General features: G+C 38.0%; 1 protein-coding gene across 2 annotated transcripts; it reads left to right on the forward strand.

Annotated features, from left to right (window-relative positions):
* Nucleotides 1-1,493: 1,493 nt before the first annotated feature.
* Nucleotides 1,494-7,240, forward strand: LOC100807463 (caffeoylshikimate esterase). Of its 2 annotated transcripts, XM_003516776.5 has the most exons (8): nt 1,494-2,015; nt 2,492-2,521; nt 2,643-2,772; nt 2,864-3,010; nt 3,122-3,252; nt 4,953-5,090; nt 6,235-6,333; nt 6,510-7,240. In XM_003516776.5, exons 1-8 carry the CDS (start codon nt 1,725-1,727, stop codon nt 6,726-6,728), a joined length of 1,185 nt encoding a protein of 394 aa, XP_003516824.1. In that variant the 5' UTR covers nt 1,494-1,724; the 3' UTR covers nt 6,729-7,240. The 2 variants fall into 2 exon arrangements, with proteins under 2 accessions (XP_003516824.1, XP_014629542.1); XM_014774056.3 differs by lacking the exon at nt 4,953-5,090 and having other exon boundaries at nt 1,516-2,015.
* The last annotated feature ends 17,305 nt before the right edge of the window (nt 7,241-24,545 follow it).

Consider the following 24,545-nt stretch of genomic DNA (forward strand, 5'->3'; position numbering starts at 1 on the left):
AGGTGGACTAAAGCTGATCAAGGAACTTCTCCTCATGCAATCACGCAAGGCCTACCGCTTTGGAAAGCATGGTGGGCTAGTGAGCTAGGACTTCATGCTTAATTTTTTATTTCAATTTCGAGATAAAACAGCTTAGCAAGAAAGAGGGGTTTAGCCCCACAAAGCAGTTAACTAAAGCCTCAAAATTGCTTAAATAATCAATAATAAAGGAGGCTTGGATAAGTTTGAAAAGCTTGTCGTCGAGATCACCAAAAGCAGTTGGGGCAAAACGAGACTCCAAAGCCTGGAGGAACTACAGTCATGAGTGGATCTGCCCATTGTGATACATCCATTGGTACCATACTAATGTTGATTAGTCAAGGTCAAAAGAGGCACAACAATGATATGTTCTTCTGCAAGGGTAGCATGGTAATCAAAGAGCTGTGAGACTTTGAAAATCAAGTTGTGAGGGTCAAGGCTGCCGAAAGGAGGAACATCAAGCTTTAGGAAATGACACTGTGAGGAAGTGGTTTCAACTGTGGAATCGTACGAGTTGGCAGTAGAACGAACCTCCGATGCTAGCACGAGTTTGGCAATGTCGTCCATGTGGTCAATAAAGGATGATTGCAAGCGGGTCAAGCGTTGCACTATATCATCAAGTTTGTCAGGGTGGGTACTGGAGTTTTTGGATCGTGTTGCAACAACCATGAGTCAGAGAAGGGAGAGGAGCTCTCAATGAAAGCACCAAATGATGAGTAGTATTCTTTGTATTTAAGGCTAGAGATACCTCCAAGAAGAATGATAGAAGAGAATAGAAATCAAAGTATAATCTGCATCCTTACAAAAAAAGAAATTACAAGGATATATAAATGAGCTACCCATGTGCTCATTCTAACAGAATTGATCCTATCATTTCTAACAATACTCCAATTCATCACTAATAAAATCTTATAGTATATTCTAGAAGCTACTATTACTTTATTATCAATAGTAAATAAACTCTAAACCCCTTATTTGCTTAACAATCCTTTTGGGCCTTCTCATTTGTGCTCACATCAGATTTAGACTTCTTTTTTTAATATATTAAATCCTAGACTATCAAAAGGAGTAGCACATGGGTGTCTAGCTTTTTTAATAGGCAAACCAATACAATAAGATATGTCGTGGACCATGTTTATACACGTGCATCTCTCAGACACCCAAATAGATCTAAGGGTTCTTGTTACTTGAGCATTGTGCAAGACCCACACCACTTGTGCATACTAGAATTCATCAACCTTGAATAACTTGATTTGAGAAAACATGATGAGAAGTGTGAGAGAAAGAACAAAGATAACAATTAAAGAAACAATTAATGGCAGAGTCTCCAATCTAACAAAGGACCAATTTGTACTTTTTAATTAAGATAAATGATTAAAATAATTTTTTTAAAAGATAAATGACTAAAATAAAATAAAAAATCAAATATATCGGTTTGCCTTTAAAATTATGATACCACCAATATGGTGCCTCCTACCTATATAGGGCACGTTAGACACGTGCAGCAGGCATGCTTCCACCGACCCGATTTTGGCCAGAAAAAGTGAACAGTGCGCGTGCCCATTGCTGGCAGACATGGAATGTGGTCTCCGAACGCTGCTTCCCGAATGCTCTTATTGGGACTTCTTCAATAGCAGCACAATGAAAAGAACTAGTATAAAAAACAGAAACCCAACATTTTTCTCGTGAAACGTTCTTCGTTGACCATGGAGCTCTCTGTGCCCTTCAGATTCCGATCACGGAACCTCCTCTCACCCTCTACACACATACCCATCACCTACCCTTCCAAGCATCAACCACCCTTTTTAACTAAGTTTGTCAACAAACCCAAGATTTCTAAACTAACGGTGAGAGCGCAGAGAAGGGCACCCATTGAAGGGCTGAGCGATGAGTTGAACGCTATAGCTCGTTGTAACCTTGACTTTGCTTACACTCGAAGAAGGGTCCGCGCTGCTTTCGCTGATATGCAGCAGCAGCTGGATCATTGCTTGTTCAAGGTTCGTTCAGTTTTTATAATGGTTACGGGAATGTTTCAATTTGTTCAAGTTTTGATGTTTATGTTTTGTTTTTAACATTTTAGTATTGAGTTATTATATTATTTGGTATTTAAAAGTGGCTACTTTTATTGCCTTGATCCCTGAAATTTTCATTTGTATAACAGAGCAACATTGCCTCAAAAAAAAAAAAAAAAAAAAAAAGAAAAAAGAAAAAAACAAAGCAACATAAGTTGTCACATGATGCCAAGCTTTTAAATTGTGATTGCAGTTTTGTTGCAATCCTCAATGTTACAAACAGGGACATTGTGGCTGTAATTGCGGTTGCGAAGCCTTATTTAAAATCTTGCTTCATAGAACGAAGTTTATAAAAACCTTGCTTTATGGAACCAAGTTATATATAAACTCCTTTAATTTTCCTGGGTAGTACTTTGTTCGAAGATTAGGTGACTGACTGATGTTTTCACCTCTCGTGCTAGAATGCTCCTGCTGGGATCAGAACTGAAGAAGTAAGATTTTCTGCTTTACCTTATTATCTGGGAGTGTGTTGATGTTCTGAAGTTTTTTTACTTTGACTAGTTTGTTACCTTGGTGCAAAGTATAATTTATTTTATATTTTTTGACAACTAGTGGTACGAAAGGAATTCTAGGGGATTGGAAATTTTCTGCAAAAGCTGGATGCCAAAGCCTGGCATTCCAATCAAGGCCTCTGTGTGTTTCTGTCATGGATATGGTGATACTTGCACCTTCTTTTTTGAAGGTTTGTAATGGTGTGTGTTGTGTTATATGTTTCTAACGAAGCTAAAGTTTGTCGTGCATGATTTGGGGGACGATTTGAATTTTGTATTCAGGTATAGCCAGGATAATTGCTGCTTCTGGGTACAGTGTCTTTGCAATGGACTATCCAGGTTTTGGTCTTTCAGAAGGATTGCATGGTTATATACCAAAATTTGATTATCTGGTTGATGATGTTATAGAGCATTATACAAAAATTAAAGGTGTGTCTTTTTCACTTTTCAGTATCCATGGTGTCATATTGATATTTGTTGTAATATTTTTATGCTAAAAGAAATGATGTTATTGATCATGTTTTGTATTTCAATTGACAGCCAGACCTGATCTCAGTGGCTTGCCTCGATTTATATTAGGGCAGTCAATGGGTGGAGCAGTTTCTCTTAAAGTTCATTTGAGGGAGCCAAATAATTGGGATGGAATGATACTTGTAGCACCAATGTGTAAAGTAAGCTCATTCCTCTGTATTTTAATTGATGCTCAACAACTTCATTTTTATTTTTATTTTTTATTTTCGAAGTCATGATTCAGCTTGAATTCCTTTATCAATGAATTGTTTCAAACTATAAAAGAAGTCTACCCTGTAAACTGTGTATTGGTATTACTCATGACTTTTAAGCAATTTGTTGCTGATGCAGTGACAATTGCTATTGTGATGCAATTGTAAAGACCTCAAAACCTGCAATATTGTAAGCACTGTTGCAGTTGCAAGCTGCAACAGTGGCATTACTATATTAAACACTGACAGTCTGATACAGCCGCATCTCTGTTTGCTTGCATTAGCATGTAAAAAATATAATCATGGTTAATTTCTAAAATGCAGTGTCTCCGTCAATTCTTTAATATAGATGAGGGACTACTAAATGCTATTGTCAATGTCTCTGGTGAAATATAAATAAAATGTAATATATTTCATAGAACTTTGAGATTTACTCAGAGTGGACCTGATTTAAAAGTCCATTTTTCTAATCATTTTTGTTGTTTGATATTCAAACTATGTATTGATTTTTGTTACTTTATTTTTAAGTCAATTGTAGTAGTTTTACAAGCACAGCACATATTTTGGGGATGTTCATATTGAGTATATATCTGAATTATGGCATAAATTTAATTTATACAAAAAAGAAAAATTACAGCATCAACTTTAGCCTTTAGGACAATATCCTGCTTTGCTGGATTTTGCTAGATTATGAGTGTAGATTGAACGTCTTACCAGGATTTAATTAAAGAATAATAATTCTGAGACACCAGAAAGCTGTCCCTTCAGCGAGATAACAATCAAACTAGAAACCAATCATTGAAAATATGTTAATTAATATACAGGAAAGTCTGTGATTTGCCTGATGCTGCAGCTAGCAGTTGAACACTTTAGGAAACTGTATAAAGGAATGGTATCCAAAATTTTCTGTGAATTAGAAGAATCTTTACAAATGTCTATAAGGATTTTTTTCCAAATCAGGATGGTAAAAGGTACAGCAATCTGTGAGAAAGGTATCTACTCTGAGAAGTGGTGCCTGGGCAATACTTTGGGCACTGTATCCTGGGAGGGTATAAACCTTGTCAGACACTACCTTATTTCTTAAAAAGCAACATGAAGAAAGGAAGAAATCTACTATGTTGGCTCCTTAGATTTTTGGTTGTAGTTGTCTGTAATATGTCTGATCTACATAGATTAAGTCTTTTAGCCTCTAACTATTGGACCTTATTTGCATGATTCCCTTGACTACGTGAATCATACTGGCTTTGGGTAGTCTTAATTTTAATGGAAATGAAAATAATGATTTAGGAATGATCAGATTTCAATGTTTCCCTGGCAAAGCCATGTAATGTTTCAGATACGATCTTGAAATTGGAGACCTTTCAAAGGATTAACCATCAAAGCAATTTGGACTGCTTTGGTGCTTTTGGACATTCATTAGATACCTGATATCGCTTGGAATAGGCGTAACTAGTTGATTCATATGAAACATTCTATCTACTAACATTATAAAGAGCTGCAAGCAATAAATATCATGATAAGGTGATAAATAATAAATTATTTTAAGCTGAATAAAAAATGAGTTTTGATTTTAGTTCCTTTAAATTGGGGCTGCATTGGTTTTAACAGTTAGATGAAACATGACTTGCTGATCTTCTGTTACTGGTAAGATTGCAGAGGACGTGTTACCATCAGATGCAGTTCTGAAGGTATTAACTCTTTTGTCTAAAGTGATGCCAAAAGCAAAGCTCATCCAAAACCAGGATATAGCTGATCTGTTCTTCAGGGAACCAAGCAAAAGAAAATTGGTTGGTAACTTTGCATCATTAATTATGGCATGCTTATATAATGAAATGAATAACCATTTATTTTCCATTTCGTGCTTTGTTTCACTTCCTAATTGTTTTTAAATTTGTCACTCATCATTATAGTTTTAAATTTTGGTTGTAATTGTTGTCTTATATATGTTGCAATTACCACGATAGTAGGAAACTACAGCCACAATTGCTGTTACAGAAACTTCCAAAACTGCATTGTAGTGTCCGCAACTGTAGTCTTGAAAACAATTTTAAATCACACTCATCATTTACGTTTCACTTACTACTAGATCCATCTTATCTGCATGAAATATGATCACATTGCAGCCAGTTGTGCTGTTTGAAGTAGCAGTTTCCCTGAGCATATATATTTTAATCATAGAGGTTGATAATGATAGGAACCAGAATAGGAATGGAAAAATTAATCTATCGTTGATACTGAATTAGAATGATATCAAAGGTATAAACCTCTGTCACAAAATGAACAATAGAAAACCAATAAATAACAAATTATAGAACCCTTTTTCTGAGAAAGAACGAGCTTCTTCACTCAACCCCACCAAATATTCCTTCTAACAAATTCCTTCACACCCCGTCTATACAGAATTGTTTCCATCTCTCTCTCCACTCATCACTTGCCACGAGTCATTTCTGTTATGCCCCACCTATCCCTTCAAATCTCATCCTACTCTTTTCACTTCTCTTTCTTATTTGTTAGCTCCTAACTGCAGGCCCAATAAGCCCAACAATGGGTGACCCATCAGAGGTTCACTTTCATTTGATCATTTAGTGCTTTCCTTCCTTTTACTTATATACTATACATGACTTTATACAAGTCTCCATTAAGGGGGTGCCATTAAGAACCTTAAGTATCTTTCTACAAGTTTCCCATTTGCAGGGTTACTAAACCAACCACATTGTTATCTATGAGGGGGATACGTGCGTCTACATTAACAGTTTTTGCCATAATGAAACTTTGTTCATTCTGTTGTCAGTCTCCATCTGCCCAACTCCCCAGCCCCACCCCTTTATTTGCATGTCCTATTAAATGAAACCGAAACAAACCAAAAACAAAAATGTGAGCTAATTGATCTATAGTCAAACATTTTTATTCTTCAAGTGTTATTCTTTGTAGGCTGTTTACAATGTTATTTGTTATGATGATAATCCACGGTTGAGAACTGGCATGGAACTTTTAAGGACCACAAAAGAAATTGAGTCGCAAGTACACAAGGTTAGTTATTTCTTTACCTCTCTTCTCATTTTCCCCTCCTTTCTTTTTGTTGTCTTCTTTTTCTTACAGAATTTAAATCGAAATTATGCTATGGTTATTTCTCTTTTTACATTTGCAGTAATTGTCACATAAAAAAACATTAAATTGTTCTCTATTGATTGAGTGTGTGATTGCAGGTCTCAGCGCCATTATTGATTCTTCATGGAGCAGAAGATAAGGTGACTGATCCATTAGTGAGCAAATTTCTTTATGAGAGAGCATCTAGCAAAGATAAGACTTTAAAGCTCTATGAAGGTGGTTACCACTGCATTTTGGAAGGGGAACCTGATGACAGAATATTTGCTGTACATGATGACATTGTCTCGTGGCTTGATTTTAGGTGTTCAATTAAATGAGGTCTATCCATGGGTAATTGGCCCCATCTTCCTGGCCTCTCTCATTCTTAGAGTCAATATATTTTTCAGGATTAAATATATTTTTGGTACTTATAAAATTTCAGATTTTTAGTTTTAGTTCTTATAAACTTTTTGTCTGTTGCCTTTTTTTTTGTCATCAATATCTCCCTTAGAGGGACAAAAATGGGCAAAATTTCATTTCCCTGAAATTGATGTTGATGACAAAAAATAAACAAGAGATTAAAAATATAGGGATTAAAACCAGAAATTAGAAATTTTATAGGAACCAAATTTATATTTAACTTTCTTTTCAATATATATATATATATATATATATATATATATATATATAAGGAATACTGCATCTAAACTTATTAAATGAAAAATAAGTGTGAAAATTGAAAATGGATCTTAATTAGTTCTCTAGTCCAAAATTATGTAATTCATCCAAATAAATTCCAACTCATAGCTGTATCTTGAGTATAAAGTGTTGGATCATTGTGCCCACCAAATTATTGTCTTTAAGTTGCTTATATTTTCTTCACAATGTAGATATGAAACAATTCTTGATTTTGACATTTGCATGACCAAGCTTTGGAAAGTATTTTTAATTCTTTTTGGTCTTTGCTTTAACCATTGGAAAAGGATATTTAGAATAATTGGACCTTGATCGGAACATATCAGCTTTAGCCCACATGCAAGTTTAATGTTTCTAGATTCATAGTTAAAGACATATTGGTAAACAGGACATTTGTTTTAGTCTCAAATTGTAACAATGAGATTTAATGTCTAGGAGTAGTCACAACATCCTAGACAACGTTATGAAGGTCTTATTATTTGACCCCAGACGAAAGTATTAGTTACTCAAGGTTATGGATGAAATGTTATGATAAGATATTTTTATACTCATAGGCATGCTTTATTTTATTGTGATATTTATTGTCCATATATAAAATTTGTGAATTCTATGCATGTCTTGCGGGAAGGCTTGAATTTACTAATTTAAGAATTATCATAGCATTGATAGAATATGGTATATATTTTATTACTCTATACTTTTACTCCAAAAGATAGTGGGAGTGAAAATTCTCAATAAGTAGGAATGAATTTTCTCATCGAGTGGAATGTGAGAAAATAAGGAAATTATGTGACACTCATACAAAAATTACTATAGAGAGAATTTACTGAAAGCTATGAAATTGTTCACAAAGTTTTTTTTTATCTTAAAGTCTTCAATTTCATTGAAGACTAATAAAAAATTTAGGCTAGGTATTCCTTTTGAAGAATAACAAAGGTTAAAGCCAAGACAAACATATTCACATTGTAACACCGTAAATTCTAAGACTGTGATTATACCTTAATTAATTTATTTCTTTATTTTATAAAGCGTGTTAATCCATTCTATTTTCACAAACATATAAAACTAAGAAAATGTGAATTGGAATTTTAGTGATTTTTTTTTTAAACTTTCCATTGGTTGCTTTCTAAAGTTAACACTGCGTAATAAGTAAAACGAAACATCCATACCTTTGAAAAGAATACAACGTTGTTTTAAGTAAAACGAAACATCCATACTTTTGAAAAGAACACATAACGTTGTTTTGCTTAGAAGCTTAATTCTCAAATAATGGAAGCGAAATAAAAAAAATAACATATGTTTTGAATTATGAAATATATAAATATGAACAAGTTTTTTCTTGAGTAAAGTAACATGTACAACCACATGATACAATAATATATGAGAACAAAGTAGATGACCGAATATACTTTTACATAGACAATAGTATTGGAGTCTAGGCCTACACAAATCAAATACATATAATAGAAAAGGTCCTAGACTCAGAGCAGTCATCTCTAACACCCTCAAAAGCATAAGTCAACAGGTATCCGCGCATAACTTAGATACCCAAGGAAGTGATCCCCGCTTCTAGTCATGTATGGAATCCACTGCCTCCAAGTACACTCATCCTCGAGATGGAGCGTCAACTCCTCGCCTGCCATCTAATCTTAAATAAATAAACATAAGTGGTGAGTCTTTCTGCTTCGTTCACCAGGCACAAAAGGACTTAAACAATATGCACATACAATCTATCAACCATGACAATGTGGTTATCTACCCTATCTCACTTGCATCCTAAAGCATTTATTTTTCTATCTCAATATATGTTTCTTATTGGCCAACTACCACTAGAACTCCCAAAACTCAGTGGTCTTACACAATTTGGTTTTGGGTGACTATTGGGAGTACACCTTTTACCATGGTACAATGGCAGACTCTCACCAATTGAAAATTACTCATAGTCAGTCAAAGTTTCCAAGTTGGTTCGGTGATATCATTCACAAGTCGAAACTTCACTCCCAAGGATAACTCATTCCTACGATCATTTCCTAGGTACCAATCGTGGTCATCCAACAACTTTGAGGACTGTCTCCTTAACGAACCTCCATTCTTGGAGAATTCTTTCTCTATCAAAAGTGGGGTCCTATTACACATGATACCAAATGTCTACAAATGGCAAAAATGAAGTCTGAGATCCCATCCTAGCTAGAACAAAATGAATATATATAACAAGTGACCACACACTTTGTGGTGTGAAAACAACCAATTGAGTTTTGTCTTACGAGCTCTAACAAATTCCAACATGATGCCCCTACGCGACTTTCTTCAAGTTGGATCTCAGCATTCAACCGCATGTTCGTATCTGCTTGCACGTCTCTCAAGTGCCCTAGTCTTACTAGAGTATAAACCTAGTCACAACAATACTCATATTCGAGTCCTTGTGAACTATCACACAAGTGGCATGTCTTTCAAGACATACAATGCTTGCTAGAACAGGGTTCTAGTCAACACTGAGACTAATGTCTGAGTCCCTATAACTACCAAATATTAGTATCTAACACACAAGGAATCATTGACTACGCTTGGAAACCAACTGTGTCACACACAATAATCACATGCATTTCTTAGTGCCCAAGGTCACACCTCCTAGTCTCTAATTAAAATAATGCACTAGACAATAATAGTTTCCCGAGATTCACAATTCTCAAGTCTTTTATACATTTCAAAATAGATCAAGACAAATATATCAACAATCAAATTCAACATGCCAACACTTGAAAAATAGGAAATTTTAACATAACAACACAACAAGCATTAAAACCCTAATACTAGAAAATAGGAGAGATTCAAGGCTTTGTGAAATTTAGAAAAAAAATTATAAACAGGAACTTTTTGCATACACTTGAAGATAATCTAATCATGTTTCTAATAAGGTATCCCAAGTCATTAGAAAAAATCTACAAAAATTCTTATAAATTCCAAAAAGTAGCAAGACAAAGTGTTTCCAAGTTTTTACAAAGTTCAACAATGTGTAAATTAATCCCTCTTCCCAAAACAATTTGAGTTCTAGTTTTTAGAATTTAAAGATAATAGAAAAATATTTCCAAAAATTAATAATTTTACAAAAATTTGTTTCCTATAATTCTCAATATACTTTTTTCAAGCCTTTTTCTTAGACTTCACAAATGGCCCTTCCAACCACCACTTTGTTTTTCCTTACCCTTTAAAAATTGAAGGTAACCTCTATAATTTTTTAATATACATGGTAAAAAAAAGTTTCTCTCTAGTTTAATAAATTGTACACACCATTTCAAGTGGATCACCACAGAGATGTTAAATCAAAGAAAACTGCCTACCAAAACTAATTTGCACAATAGGGCAGTCACCTTGCATGTCACAGATGGGCCTCAATTTGACCTCATCTCTCAAAGATCTATTTCATTAAATAATAGTTAGATTTTTAGATAAGTTCAAAGCATTGAGACTGGTCTAGAGAACTCAATTTTCCAGCTAGACATTGTGGCTCAAATTATTGAATTTCAAACTTGTCTAAAAGTTTTGGGAAAAATTGGATAGAGTCTCCTTTGTATTTGGAGATTTTCCATAGCACAAATAAAGCAAAATAAGGATTAAAAACATGCATGCAAATAGCTCTTGAGAAAACAAATTTTTCTCTAGAAAACGTAGTTTCTCTTCAAACAAAATTTTGAGAAACCAAAGATAAATGAAGGTTATCCCTTCCCGAAGGTAACCAAGGGTTGAGTCCATCAAGAAGTATTAAGTCTGGTTGTGTCCAAGTCACATTGGATTGAACCAAACAATTAAATCCCTGAGATTTTGATGTTAAATAAGTATAAATTTTATGTATTAACCTTTCATGCTTAAGCTACAGGTTCATATATATCTATATGAGATATAAGCAAAAGAGCATGAACTGGAAAGGCTTTGAACAAAAAACAAAGTATCGGTCATTGGATGATACTGCTTCAGCGTCTAGCCTTAAGAAGACAAGTGCTTTAGCACTTGGCTAACAGTACAAAAGCAATGGAACAATTACTTGATCCTCAAGTACTAAAAACATTCACAAGAAAGTAACGCCCATAGGCTCAGTAAGGAACTCGCACCATAGCGCACAAAAAGGAAGATTTAAATTGTATTGTCTTAATATTCTTAATTCCTTTTGTTTTATGTTGTTAATGTTTCCTTCAATTCATAGATGAAAGTCAGCTCTGAGCACTAGGTGACACTGGAAAACTGTACTTCTTTGAAGAAATGTTGCTAAAAACATTTGTGTTTCCCACTCTCTCTCTACACAGTGGCAGCCTTGTGTCAAGCGCTAAAGCTATTAGACAACGACTAGCTGAGATCTCTTAACAGATTAAAGCTCTAAAGTCTATATAAAGCTTGAAGATGTGTGTGCTAATATTTTCGAAATATAAGATAACATTCCAAGACAAAACGAACAAGTGTTGTAACGCTATCAATTCACTGGACAAAAGAAACTTGAGCAAATTGAGTGAATCATAGCTTTGCTAAGTTAGCGAGTCTCATTGTATTCAAGCGTATTGTATAAAAACTCTTTGAGTGATTAAGAATACATTTCCTATCAAACATATATTTTTTTTAAAAGCTAGGAGTGGCTTAATGACAAAGAATACTTGGGTCTTAATCTCAGAGGGAGATTAAGTGTAGTGTCAGGAGTGTCCTAAAGAGTACTTGTTGTAGCTAGAAGTGACATAGAGAATACTTGGTTGTAATGAAAGATTTGATTAGTGGAACCCTACAAGTTTTGAAGGAGAATTGGAAGTAGCCTAAGAGTTGGGGTGAACCAATATAAAACCTTTGTGTTTTATTTACTGCTTCTATATAACTAGTTCTTTTCTATAAATCACTTCTACACTACTATATCCAAGTTTTGTGAACTGGTTTTTCTAAGCACAACGTAATTTCGAACCCCTAGGATGAAACCTTTCATCCATTGATATCTAATTGAGAAAAAAATTAATAGTTTTTGAAAGACCAAGTTTTTATCCATCACACTATTCAACCCCCTTTCTAGTGTGTTTCAGGTACTCCAGTTGGTATTAGAGCTTGACCTCTAAGTTGAGATCTTCACAGAGTAAAGGAAAGAAAACTCCTAAAATGATGGAAGAAGGATATGCCATGAACAAACCTCCCATGTTCAAGGGAGCCAACTACGACTACTTGAAGGAAAGAATGATTGCCTTCTTTAAATCCACTCACATTGATATGTGGGACATTGTAGAAAAAGGCTATCACATTCCTTTAAACACTCAGAGAAATGAGACTCCCAAGGACAGATGGATGGATGAATGTAACGACCCGCCTCGTTGCTATGATATCACCACTCTAAAACCGCGAGAAATTCAATTCTTAAATGAAAATTCCATTAATTTGGTTATGAAAAATTAAAGTAAAATTTTAATTTCATGATATGCATTCCCAAGCAACACACCATTACTTAAGTGAATACATATATATAAGTATAGTAACCCAGTACACATCATTCACATAATGAAAAGTAAATTTGTTCATACATATAATTAAATTTGTGATTTACATCCTCAATTCAACAAAAGAATTATGGAACCAACTATGGAGGAGTTGATTAACAAAACACAACTCTCTCCCAAAATAATCCCAACGTCATCACATCGGCTCGGTGGCTCCACAAAAGAATCTCACTTCCTGTACTCTACTGTTGTCATTCTGCTCCCACGAACAAGGGTTCGCGATCATCACAGGTATCGACCACACATTACAAAAATTGCAAGGGTGAGTTCATTATAAAAGGAATTCACACTAAAATCAAATAACCACAATTATTAAGAAAACATTAACAAATATCATAAGCTTACACAAATATTCATTAATCCAACACACACTCAACAAATAATCATCATTCGTCCATAGTTCCAATCAATCATACTCAGTATGATGCATGCACTTGACCCCAACTCTCAAATGCAAATGTGGTACCATCCCCAAGGAAATATCCTAAGCGTGTCCACATGACACTCTCACTTAGGAAAACTAAGCAGTAAGTGTCGAGGTCACCCTGTCGTGCATAGGCAACTCCCCCTCCTATGGTGATCAGTCTGAGTCTCAAGAGAGTTCCAAACCGAGTGACATGCCCCCAAGTACAAGTATTTTTTCCTCATGAAAAACTACGAGTACTTACTGACAAAGTTTGTACTATTTCCATGTGTCATACCCTAATTTCGTCAGGGGACCATCCGTTGTTGGGATGTGACCCTCGTTTGACCACTTCGAGGTACTTGGCACCCATCGTTAGGCAATTCATGAAGTTCCATGACATGCCAGAACTCAAAAGAAAGCATTGTAGCACAATCCGTGAAGTTTCGTGACATGCCGGAAATTAAAAAGAAGTGTTAGTGCGCAATCCGTAAAGTTCCAGAAGGCAAAAAGGGGATGATTACATAATTCGTAAGCTTTCGTAACATTAAGGAAAGAAAACAAGCATCGTTACGAAATTCGTAAAGTTTCGTAACGTTACGGAAAAACAATCACCAAAAAAAGGCAAGGGGGTGTATTTAGTAAAAATGGGGGTGCAAATAGCAACTAGGCCCGCTTGGGTCTTCCAGAAAATTCCTCCAGAAGGCGGTTGCTTCTGGAGGAAGCAACCTAGCTCGCTTGGGTGAGCTGGGTGGCAAGCTTCTCCCCCATTTTCCTATAAGTAGGGGGAGAAGTGAAGGAAAAAAAAAGTTCAGCCCTCCTGGTAATTCGAGATCACTTGAAATTAGTGAAAAAAATTGGTTCCGTGAAGAAAATCCAAGCCGAGGCGCTTCCGTAACATTTCCGTGGGTGATTTCGCGAAGATTTTCGACTGTTCTTCGACATTCTTAGTTCGTTCTTCGTCGTTCTTCGGTCTTCAACTAGTAAGTTCCCGAAATCGAACTTTTCAATTCATTCTATGTACCCTTGGTGGTCCTCATTTGTTTTCACGTGCTTTTAATTTCATTTCATTTACTTTCCGTACCCCCTTTTGATGTGCTTTAGTCATTTACTTAAGTCATTTTCTCACCTAATCAAAAAATAAAATAAATTTCCACCGATCATTTGAATTGTAATATCCGTTAGTTTCTGTTAAAATGAAATCCGACCGTTCGGTCATGCCGTAACCACGTTGGAAACCAAAAAAGGGTAAAATAATAATATAATAAAAAAAATATCTTTTAGTAAAATAAATCAAAAACAATCAATCGGACGTTCCTCTTTGGGATTTTTCTTTCTTAATCGAATCGACTAATAACCAAAGTGAAACTAAGGCTAAAATCAAATCATAAACCAAACTTTTGTCATCACCTTAAAAAACCATTTTCAAAGGTTCAACGCCTTGAAATGGTCTTTTCCGCTTTTATTGGTTAAGTGTAGATTTCTAAAGGCCTAAAATCAACATGTAACTTTATTACCTCTTTCAAAAATAAAGAGGTCATTAATGGTCCAATGCCTTAATGTCTTCTCTCTTTTCAAAAGAATCGAAAGTTTGTTTAATGGTCCAACGCCTTAAATGACCTTTCATTCAATAAAAACAACTTAACCAAACACTTTGTTCACAAAGAACTACGTAGGTCTGATTTCCTTATCGCAATTAAGGAATATGTAGGAGCAAGGGAAACACCCTCGTCGACCGCAAAAAGATAAAAAATATAAAAAGTACAAAAAGAAATAAAAACATAAAAGGGAACATAAAAATTGAAGTCATGTTTGCACATTTGATTAAAGGTTGCCGTCTCTTGTGACGGACGCGTGGGGTGCTAATACCTTCCCCGTGCGTAAATACAACTCCCGAACCTTTCACTTTAAGTTCATAGATCATGTCTTTTCCGGTTTTTCCAACGTTTTCCTCAAATAAATGTTGGTGGCGACTCCGCACGTATTCCTATCTTGGAACACGCACCCGCGAGTCACGCGTCGGCCTCCCGCTGAAGGGTAGGTTGCGACAGTTGGCGACTATTTTTTGAGAGTTAGGCCAATTAATCTTGTGCAGTGTTCTATCATGACTTTCTCCTTTGTTGGTTTCCCTTTATTTTTCTTATGTTCTTGTATATATAACTCTTTGATGCTTTTAGTGCGTTTTAAAATGTATGCATGAGGTAAATATTTATTCATTTGATGCACACAAACACCAACACTATTTGCACACACTGTGAGTTGAAAAAGGGCCCTATACCCGGGTTCATGGGAACATAAGGAGTGGAGGTGAATCTGTGATCATGCTAGGTCTCCGACTTGCTTGATTACAGCGAACCCTCAACTAGAGTTTTTCTCTTTGATAACATATTGTTGCTAGTAGTCCCTACTACTGCAATATGCTCTTCGAAGGGGATGATACCTCTAGAGACCATCAAGAGAGATATGACCACCTTGGGAATTATCACTAAAAGCCCTTTTAGCTCCCTCCCATGTAGGTCCCTAAAATAGGGGCACGGAGCAAACACACTGCGTGCCATTTTTCACACTGCCATGCATAAGTGTCATGTACCCTTTTGCTTATTTGTTTGTGAATATTATGTACGTCCCCATGTTATGCCTTTCGCATATGCATCATGCATGGGTTCTGTCTTGATCCCCTCTCTTTAGCAAATCAACGGAGGGTTCGTGTCACTTTCTTAAAATACATACGTCGGACACTGTGCTACCCCAAGACGTTGTATCTAAGAAGGAGACAATTTCTCGGGCTATCGTATTCATAAATTGCATCTGTGTCATATGCCTTTCTTCATGCATTCATCCATTCCACCCATGATAGATGTTAGAGTTTTGATTCGCACCGATTTTTGTTTCACTTTAGTAAAACATGGGATCAAGTCAAACGCCTTCGCTTAAAAAGAGGTTTTACCAAGTCAAGGTCAAGAGCCTAGGGATCACCAGTCTAAAGGAGTTAGGGCTGTTAATGGGTCAGCTCCAGCGGCAAGCTTTTCGCAAAGCTTACGGTAAAATCTGGGACTTAGCCATGGTAGAAGTCTCCACAGAGGCCATTGCCTCCCTTGCCCAGTATTATGATTAGCCGTTGAGGTGCTTCACCTTTGGGGACTTCCAGCTATCACCTATGGTAGAAGAATTTGAAGAGATCCTAGGATGCCCACTAGGGGGAAGGAAACCATACCTCTTCTCAGGGTTCTATCCCTCATTAGCTAGAATTTCTAAAATAGTCCAAATCTCGGCACAGGAACTAGACCACCAAAAGCAAGTCGAAAATGGGGTGGTCGGGATACCGAGAAAATGTTTGGAGGAAAAAGCAAGAATCTTGGCAGGTAGAAGCGAATGGGCCCCGTTCATAGATATTCTCGCGCTGTTGATCTTCGGAGGAGTCCTCTTTCCAAATGTGGATGGGTTGGTGGACCTAGCAGCAATCGACGCTTTTCTCGCCTATCATAACCACAAGGAAAGCCCGGTTGTCGCTATGCTAGCCGACCTATATGACACCTTCGACCGAAGATGTGAAAAGAGCAATACGAGGATTGTTTGCTGTACTCCAGCTCTTTATGTATGGTTAGTTTCAAACCTTTTTCGCCAAGAGGTGAGGCATGCTTGCCCGCTAGAAAGCCACCGTTCATGCACAGAGAAAGGAGGGGCAAATTGGGACCAACTCTTAGCGAGCAAAGAAGGAGCATTTGTCAACTGGTTCCCTCGATGGAAGGAAGGAAGAACCGGAGTTCTTATTTCATGCGGAGGATTTCCAAATGTTCCCTTGATGGGGACGAGGGGTTGCATCAGCTACAATCCCGTTCTTGCTATAAGATAACTTGGCTACCCTATGAGAGGGGCGCCACTAGAGGATGAGCTCACACCTGTCATTTCATGAGGTTTCAATAGGACCAACGTGGAGACACTTCGAAAGGTCCGCAAGGCATGGGAGGTGTTGCAAAAGAAGGACAAGGAACTCAGGGGCAGTAACAATAGGCCCATCGGTGGCTATCGTAAGTGGTTAAAAGCCCACGTGCAAGGTTTGGATTGGCTTCCAAGTTTGAGAACCGCTAAAAGAGAGGAAGTTGAGGCACCGGAGGAAGACGAAAAAGTGCAGGCCCTTAGGGCGGAACTCGAGCAAGCCCAAACAGTTAAAGAAAGGTTCAAATCAGCAGCTCTGAAAATGTGAAAGGAGAATACCGAACTGAGAGATGTAAATGTGGCTACCACCAAAGCCTTGGAACGAGAAACCAAGAGTGCTTGTAGGGAAGAACACGGCCGGAACAAATTCCGAGGGGCTCTGTGGGTTAGCAACAGCGAGCGTAAACTTCGAAGAGAGGAAAGGGACCAATCACGATTGGACAGTTTGATCGTGAAAGATGAGTTGAAGTTTTGCTCAAGGTCCAAAAGAAACCTGTCTCAGTGGTTATGCGAGACAGAGACCAACATGTTAGCCATCATCAGCAAATACCAAGAAGAACTAAATCTAGCCACGGCCCACGAGCATAGAGTGGCAAACGAGTATGCCCAAGTGTACGCGGAAAAGGAGGCTAGAGGAAGGGTGATCGACTCGTTACATTAAGAGGCAACAATGTGAATGGACCGATTTACTCTTACCTTGAATGGGAGTCAAGAACTTCCCCAATTGCTAGCCAAGGCCAAGGCAATGGCAGACACCTACTCCGCCCCCAAGGAGATCCACAGACTTCTCGGCTATTGTCAACATATGATAGATTTAATGGCCCATATGATTAGAAACCGCTAGGAAGTTTGTATTGTCGCTTAGATCTTGACTAGTTATAACTTTCTAAATAAAATGAGTTTATCCCATGTTTTTACTCCAAAAAATCAGTGCCAATCAAGTCACTCCCGCATGTTATCTCTAGCATGCATTGTATGTTGGCCACGGGAAGCCGGAAGGTCCATATCACCTTTTTAACTGTACACATGGGGCACTGTGCCCCTAAATGTGCAAGTAAGAAGAGATAATGTTTCGGGCTCTCGTGTCCATAAATGCATTCATATCATGCACCGCATAAGCTTCTCTTCATGGCATCATAATATCGTTCCTACATTTGTCCATTATCATATTCCAGCCTCACATTCAACAAACTTTTTGATCTACAAATTGCATACCATTTGTTTTCATGTTCGGTCATGCATGATCCTTGCATTTTCCTCTACAAAAAAAAGGGAAGCATGAAAATTCACGCTGCATTCTTAGTTGCATATATTCGGTATCATGAGCCAACCATGTTGGGATCATAAACCCATTTCAATTAAAAACAAAATGATTGAACATGGTACCTAATGCATGGCTAACTAAGAAAAGATGTTTCTTCGGGCATCTCAATTTCATAATTACATTTTCCATGCATAGCTTAAAGTATGCCCGAGTCATTCATCCCTATGAAAGGTTGTTGAAGTATTGGCGATCAGAATTGCCATTCCTTGGATTATAGGGTTGAATTAAGCTCATGCTTTTTCGAAAAAGTTCATCAAGTCAAGTTGAAGTATGGAAGTAACCATCTTGCAAAAATTGGGGCAAAAGATGAATCGAGTTACATCGCTGCTTCATCTACTGCCAAACACGTTTAGGATTGTTGATGTCCTTGTTACTTCCAGTTTCACCTTGACAAAGATGTCATGGACCATGTTGAAAATCTAAATTGATTCAACCCCATGTCCTGCATAAAAATTCGCAATACTTCAACTGTGCATCATTCACATACATCCATGCTTTTCATTGGTTGCATTGTTCATTACATTCTTTCCTTGAAAAAAGAAAAACGAACTTAATCATTGTTATAAAAAAGAAAAGAACATGCTTTACGGTGCCCTTACCGAACTAGTGCTAGAGCTAGAGTAATGGGTGAAGTAGAGGAGGCGCAAGAGCAGATGAAGGCCGACATGGAGGCCATGAAAGAGCAAATGGCCACAATGATGGAGGCCATGATGAGCATGGAGTAGATAATGGGAGCCAATGCGGTTGCACTTGCCGCTACCAGGGCTGTTGCTAAGGTGAACCCGATGCCCCCATCTGATCTCAACCAAATGAATCATCCAACCTCAGATATGGTGGGCAAAGATTTGGGAAGTACGAGCGGCCCCCATTATGTGCAAATTCAAAACAAGCACGCCTTCACGCCATATGGCTTGCCTTCCAACTATACACCACCCAATGTGGCGTACACTCCCAATAAGAATATCAATAACTCCACTCCGATACTCATTGAGAGCCAATAACCTCAATCTGATCAGGCACATGTCTCTCAAACCATGGGGAAAACACATAGAATGCCCACCACAATCTAGCTAACTTCGAGCCTTGCCTCGGATATGCCACTGAAGGGTAAGCAGTTGGTGGTATACTCCTGCAAAACATTTTGGAGGGCCCTCAGTATCACCCCCAGCTACACCTCTTGCATTCCACAACAAGTAAGAACCCTCATGCTATGGAAGAATTGGGAAAGTTGGATCATCTAGAGGAAAGGCTCAGGGCCACTGAAGGAGGCGAAGATTATACCTTTGCTAACCTAGATGAGTTGTTCCTAGTACCCAATATCATCACCCCTCCCAAGTTCTAGGTGCCGGACTTTGACAAGTACAAGGAGGTTACTTGCCCCAAGAACCATCTAAAGATTATTGTCAGAAGATGGGGGCATACGCAAAAGATGAGGAACTGCTGATACATTTCTTCCAACAAAGTCTTACTGGGGTAGCTGCTACTTGGTACACTAACTTGGAACCTTCTCGAGTCCATTCTTGGAAGGACCTAATGGTTGCCTTCGTTAGACAGTGTCAGTATAATGGCTTCGGATAGGATGCAATTACAGAAGATGCTCAAAAAAGGGGGCACGAATCTTTCAAAGAATACACCCAAAGGTGGAGGGATTTGGCAGCCCAAGTGGCACCCCCAATGATGGAAAGAGAGATGATAATCGTGATGGTAGACACATTACCAGTATTCTACTATGAAAATGGTGGGTTACACACCTTCCAACTTTGTGGATATGGTCTTCGCCGGCAAAAGGATCGAAGTGGGTCTGAAAAGAGGCAAATTTGATCATCCTGCTTTGATAAAAACTGGGGCAAATGAAGAGGGTAAGGATGAAGGAGAAACCCATGCTGTGACTGCCATTCCTATATGGCCAAGTTTCCCGCCAACCCAACAATGTCATTACTCAGCCAATAACAACCCATCTCTTTACCCACCACCCAGTTATCCACAAAGGCCATGCCTAAATCAACCACAAAACCCACCTTCCACACAACCAATGCTAAACACCACCTTGAGCACAAACTAAAACACCAACTAGAAAGGGATTTTGCAGCGAAAAGCCTGTAGGATTCACCCCAAAATTCTGGTGTCATATGCTAACTTGCTCCCATATTTACTCGACAATTCAATGGTTGCCATAACCCCTGCTAGGTTTCCTCAACCTCCATTTTTTCGAGGATACGACTCGAACGCAACATGTGCATATCATGGAGGAGCCCTGGGGCATTCCATTGAGCACTGTATGACCCTGAAGCATAAGGCGCAAAGTCTAATTGATGTGGGCTGGCTGAAATTTGAGGAGAATCGCTTGTTGAATCCTAACACTAACAAGCGACACCACACATGGGGCAATTTTGAAAGCTGTTGTTAGATGTCTCTAATGACTCATCAGGATCTTCAAGTTTATGCCATTATTGTAAACCATAGTTACAATGCTAAATAAAATGGATAAATCTGACATCTTTGTCCCTCATCCTCTCATAATTACATCTTTGCTTTCACTGGAATGTGGGTGCAAGCCATTGGTTTGTTTGCTCGAGCGACATGCGCTCCTGATTGCTGACTTCCAAGACCGTTCAATCAGAGATTACTCGTCTTGCACGTTGGTGGGGGTGTCGTAAAACAACAAGTAAAGTTCAAAACAAATAAGTTCCAAAATAAAAAAAAAAGTTCAAAAAGAAAAAGAAAAAAAGCATTTGACTGACTGTGTTTCCAAAACGTTCATGTGACCTCATTTTATCATTCCGGAAAGTTCGTCTTTTTAGAGAGAAGTGAGTTATCAAGAATAGGATGTGGGACAAATGGCCTCAGTTATCTTAAGAAGGGGGGTTGAATTAAGATACAAAGACTATTCCCCAATTAAACTTTCACTCTCTCTTTTTGGATTAACAATGCACCCTTAACATGAATTACTCAAAAGACAATTCAAAATAAACTTCTTTAAAGCAAAAGATAAATAGCAATAAATAAAAGAAGTTTAAGGGAAGAGAGGAATACAAACTTGATTTATACTGGTTCGGCCACTTCCCGTGCCTACGTCCAGTCCTCAAGCAACCCACTTGAGATTTTCCACTCTCTTTGTAAAACTCCTTTTACAAAGTATGAACCACACAGGGACAACCCTTCTCTTGTGTTCAGGAATCCTCTGCAACAAGAGACCCACGGTCTCTTAATCCCTTTTCAGAAATAAGAAGAAGAGAAGAAGAAATCTCTCTTAAAAGAGATAGATTCTACAATGAAGATCAATCAAAATTCCTTATTAAATATACAAGTGGTTGACCAAGGAATCTTTTTGAGAAGATAAGACATTTCAGTTCAGAAAAACTCTTAATCTTTTGAGAGGATAAAAATTTCTGGGCAATGAAAACTCTCTTTAAATTCGTGTTTCCAAGTCACCTTTGATGGCCATTCATAAACCATTTGAATAGATGTGACTCTTGGAAATTATTTTCTGAAAATCCCCTCTGGTAATCGATTACAAGACTTGTGTAAACGATTACAGGTTTTGAAATTTGAATTAAAACGTTCAATAAACTGCTGGTAATCAATTACCATCCATGTGTAATCAATTACACATTATAAATTTATAATTCAAATTTCTAGTGACTGTTATAAACATTTTTCGGCTGCTGGTAATCGATTACCAGAGAGCAAATCTCAATTTAAAATGATTTAGATAGAATTCTTTGGCCAAACCTTTATCTTTTTCAATTTGTAAACTTCTTCCTAAGATTCTAGAGATCAACTTGATCATATATCTTGATTTTCTTGGATTCTTGTCTTGAGTAAAACTTAGAAGCACTTGATCCTTTGGGATCATCAAAACATCTTGCTTCTACATAGGAGTCATTTGACTTAATCCACCGACTGAAAAAAATCCTTCAACTATTTCTCGTCCTTGGAAAATTCTTTTTGCAAGAATCAACTGCTTCTTTCATTCTTCCTCACTACGAGGTTGTGAAAACAAGACAACGATTGGTACCTCAAAGCCTTACACTGGGGCAATGAGGGGCACCGTGCATGAACCTCAAACGAACCTAGGGGCAGATTAGAAGTTCTCACCCAATGGGTTCCCAGCTACATGGTCATGACGAAAGACAACGGTTGGTACCTCAAAGCCTTACACTGGGGCAATGAAAGGCACTATGCAAAAACCTCAAGCGAACCTAGGGGCAGATTAGAAGTTCTCACCCAATGGGTTCCCAACTACAAGGTCATGACGAAAGACAACGATTGGTACCTCAAAGCCTTACACTAGGGAAATGAAAGGCACCATGCAAAAACCTCAAGCGAACCTAGGGGCAGATTAGAAGTTCTCACCCAATAGGTTCCCAGCTACGAGGTCATGATGAAAGATAACAATTGGTGCCTCAAAGCCTTACACTGGGGCAATGAGGCACATCGTACATGAGCCTCAAGTGAACATAGGGGCGGATCAAAGTTCTCACCCGTCGATGTTTTTTTTTTTAAAAAAAAACGAGGGGGGGGGGGACAAACCCTGGAGTTTCAATGGAGTGATTAAACGTCAAACGAATCCATTGCCGTCAATCCAAAATGGTCAAGTGACTAAATCAAACAGAACATACACTCAGAGGGAGTTCCCGGAGAGATTTGCAAAAAGATAGGATGAGGTTGCATGAATTATCACCTCTTTCAAAAGGATAGTCAATCTGTGTTTTCCAAAAAAATTAAATCAAAATCAAAATCAAAATAGGGAAAGAATGTCATGAACATTGTACAACTTTCCATTACAAGTCTGCATTTACCGCATTTCAAGACAAAGGTTGCATGCATTTGCATCCCTAAAAATCATGTTAAACTGCATAGATTTCCTACATCTAATATCCAATCGTGTGGATTTGGGATGACCGACCCTCTCGATGGGTCGATCTCTTGCTTTCTGACAAGGGTGAACCCTTGGGTACTAGTACCTATCGCCTTCAGAGGACCGCATGCCCTCGCCATCAGAGGACTACACGTCCTCGCCATCAGAGGGCTACACGTCCTCACCTTCAGAGGACTACACGTCCTCGCCTTCAGAGGACTACATGTCCTCGCCTTCAAAGGACTACACGTCCTCGCCATTAGAGGACTACATGTCCTCGCCATCAGAGGACTACATGTCCCCCTTTTCAAACGGCGACACGCCCTCACCTTTAGAGGACTACACATCCTCGCCATCATAGGACTGCACACCCTCGCCTTCAAAGGGCGACACGTCCTGAACTTCAGAGGGCTGCACGCCCTAGCCTTTAAAGGGCTACGCGTCCTCACTTTCAGTGGGCTCCATATCCACACCGTAAGAGAATTTAAGGTCCTCTGCCCTTAAATGCTTAACCGAGACTTGAACTCCCGGTTAAGGGGCCAGTAATTTCCTTTTATCAGTTCCTGGGCCACCCCCTGATCCTGGTGGAGGGCCAACTATGCAAGTACAACCAGAGGAGGAGGCTATCGTGCAACTACTATATGTCGCAACATGCCCTTTTGCGGGCGAGCGAGGCGAGGCTCACGGGTGCGCTTTCCAAAGAAAGAAAGATGCGCGGAGTCGCCACCAATGTTTATTTGTGGAAAACGTCGGAAAAACCGAAGGAAACCGGTCAAAACGAAAATTCTAAGTTCGGGAGTTGTATTTACGTTTGAGGAAGGTATTAGCACCTCTTACGTTTGTCTCAAAGGACAACAACCTATTTTTTTGAATTGTGAAATTGTGTTATCTTAACTTTTATTTATTTTTATTATTTGAGGTCGACAAAAGCGGGGCTCTTGCTCCTACGTACCCTCCATGGAAGAGGAAATCAGACCTACGTAGTTCTTTTTGAAGGGTGAATCTAGCGATTCTTTTTACTTGGAAGGTGATCATTTTAAGGCGTTGGACCTTAAAAATGACCCATTTGCTAGGTAAGGAAAACTGAGATAATAAACTTTCAAATCCTTTTTTAATGATTTTTTGTGGACGAGCTTGACTTTGCAGGTTGATTTTAGCCTTAGTTTCACTTTAGTTATTAGTCAACTCAATTAAGAAAGAGAAATCCCAAAGAGAAACGTCCGATTGATTTTTTTGCTTTATTTTACTAAAAGGTATTTTTTTATTATTATATAATTATTTTACCTCTTTTTTGATTTCCAACGTGGTTACGGCACGACCGAACGGTCAGAATTCATTTTAACTGAAATTGACGGATATTACAAATCAAATGATCGGTGGAAATTTATTTTATTTTTTGATTAGGCGAGAAATGACTTA

This window comes from Glycine max, chromosome 1 (genome assembly GCF_000004515.6).
Source record: "Glycine max cultivar Williams 82 chromosome 1, Glycine_max_v4.0, whole genome shotgun sequence".
Lineage (NCBI taxonomy): Eukaryota > Viridiplantae > Streptophyta > Magnoliopsida > Fabales > Fabaceae > Glycine > Glycine max.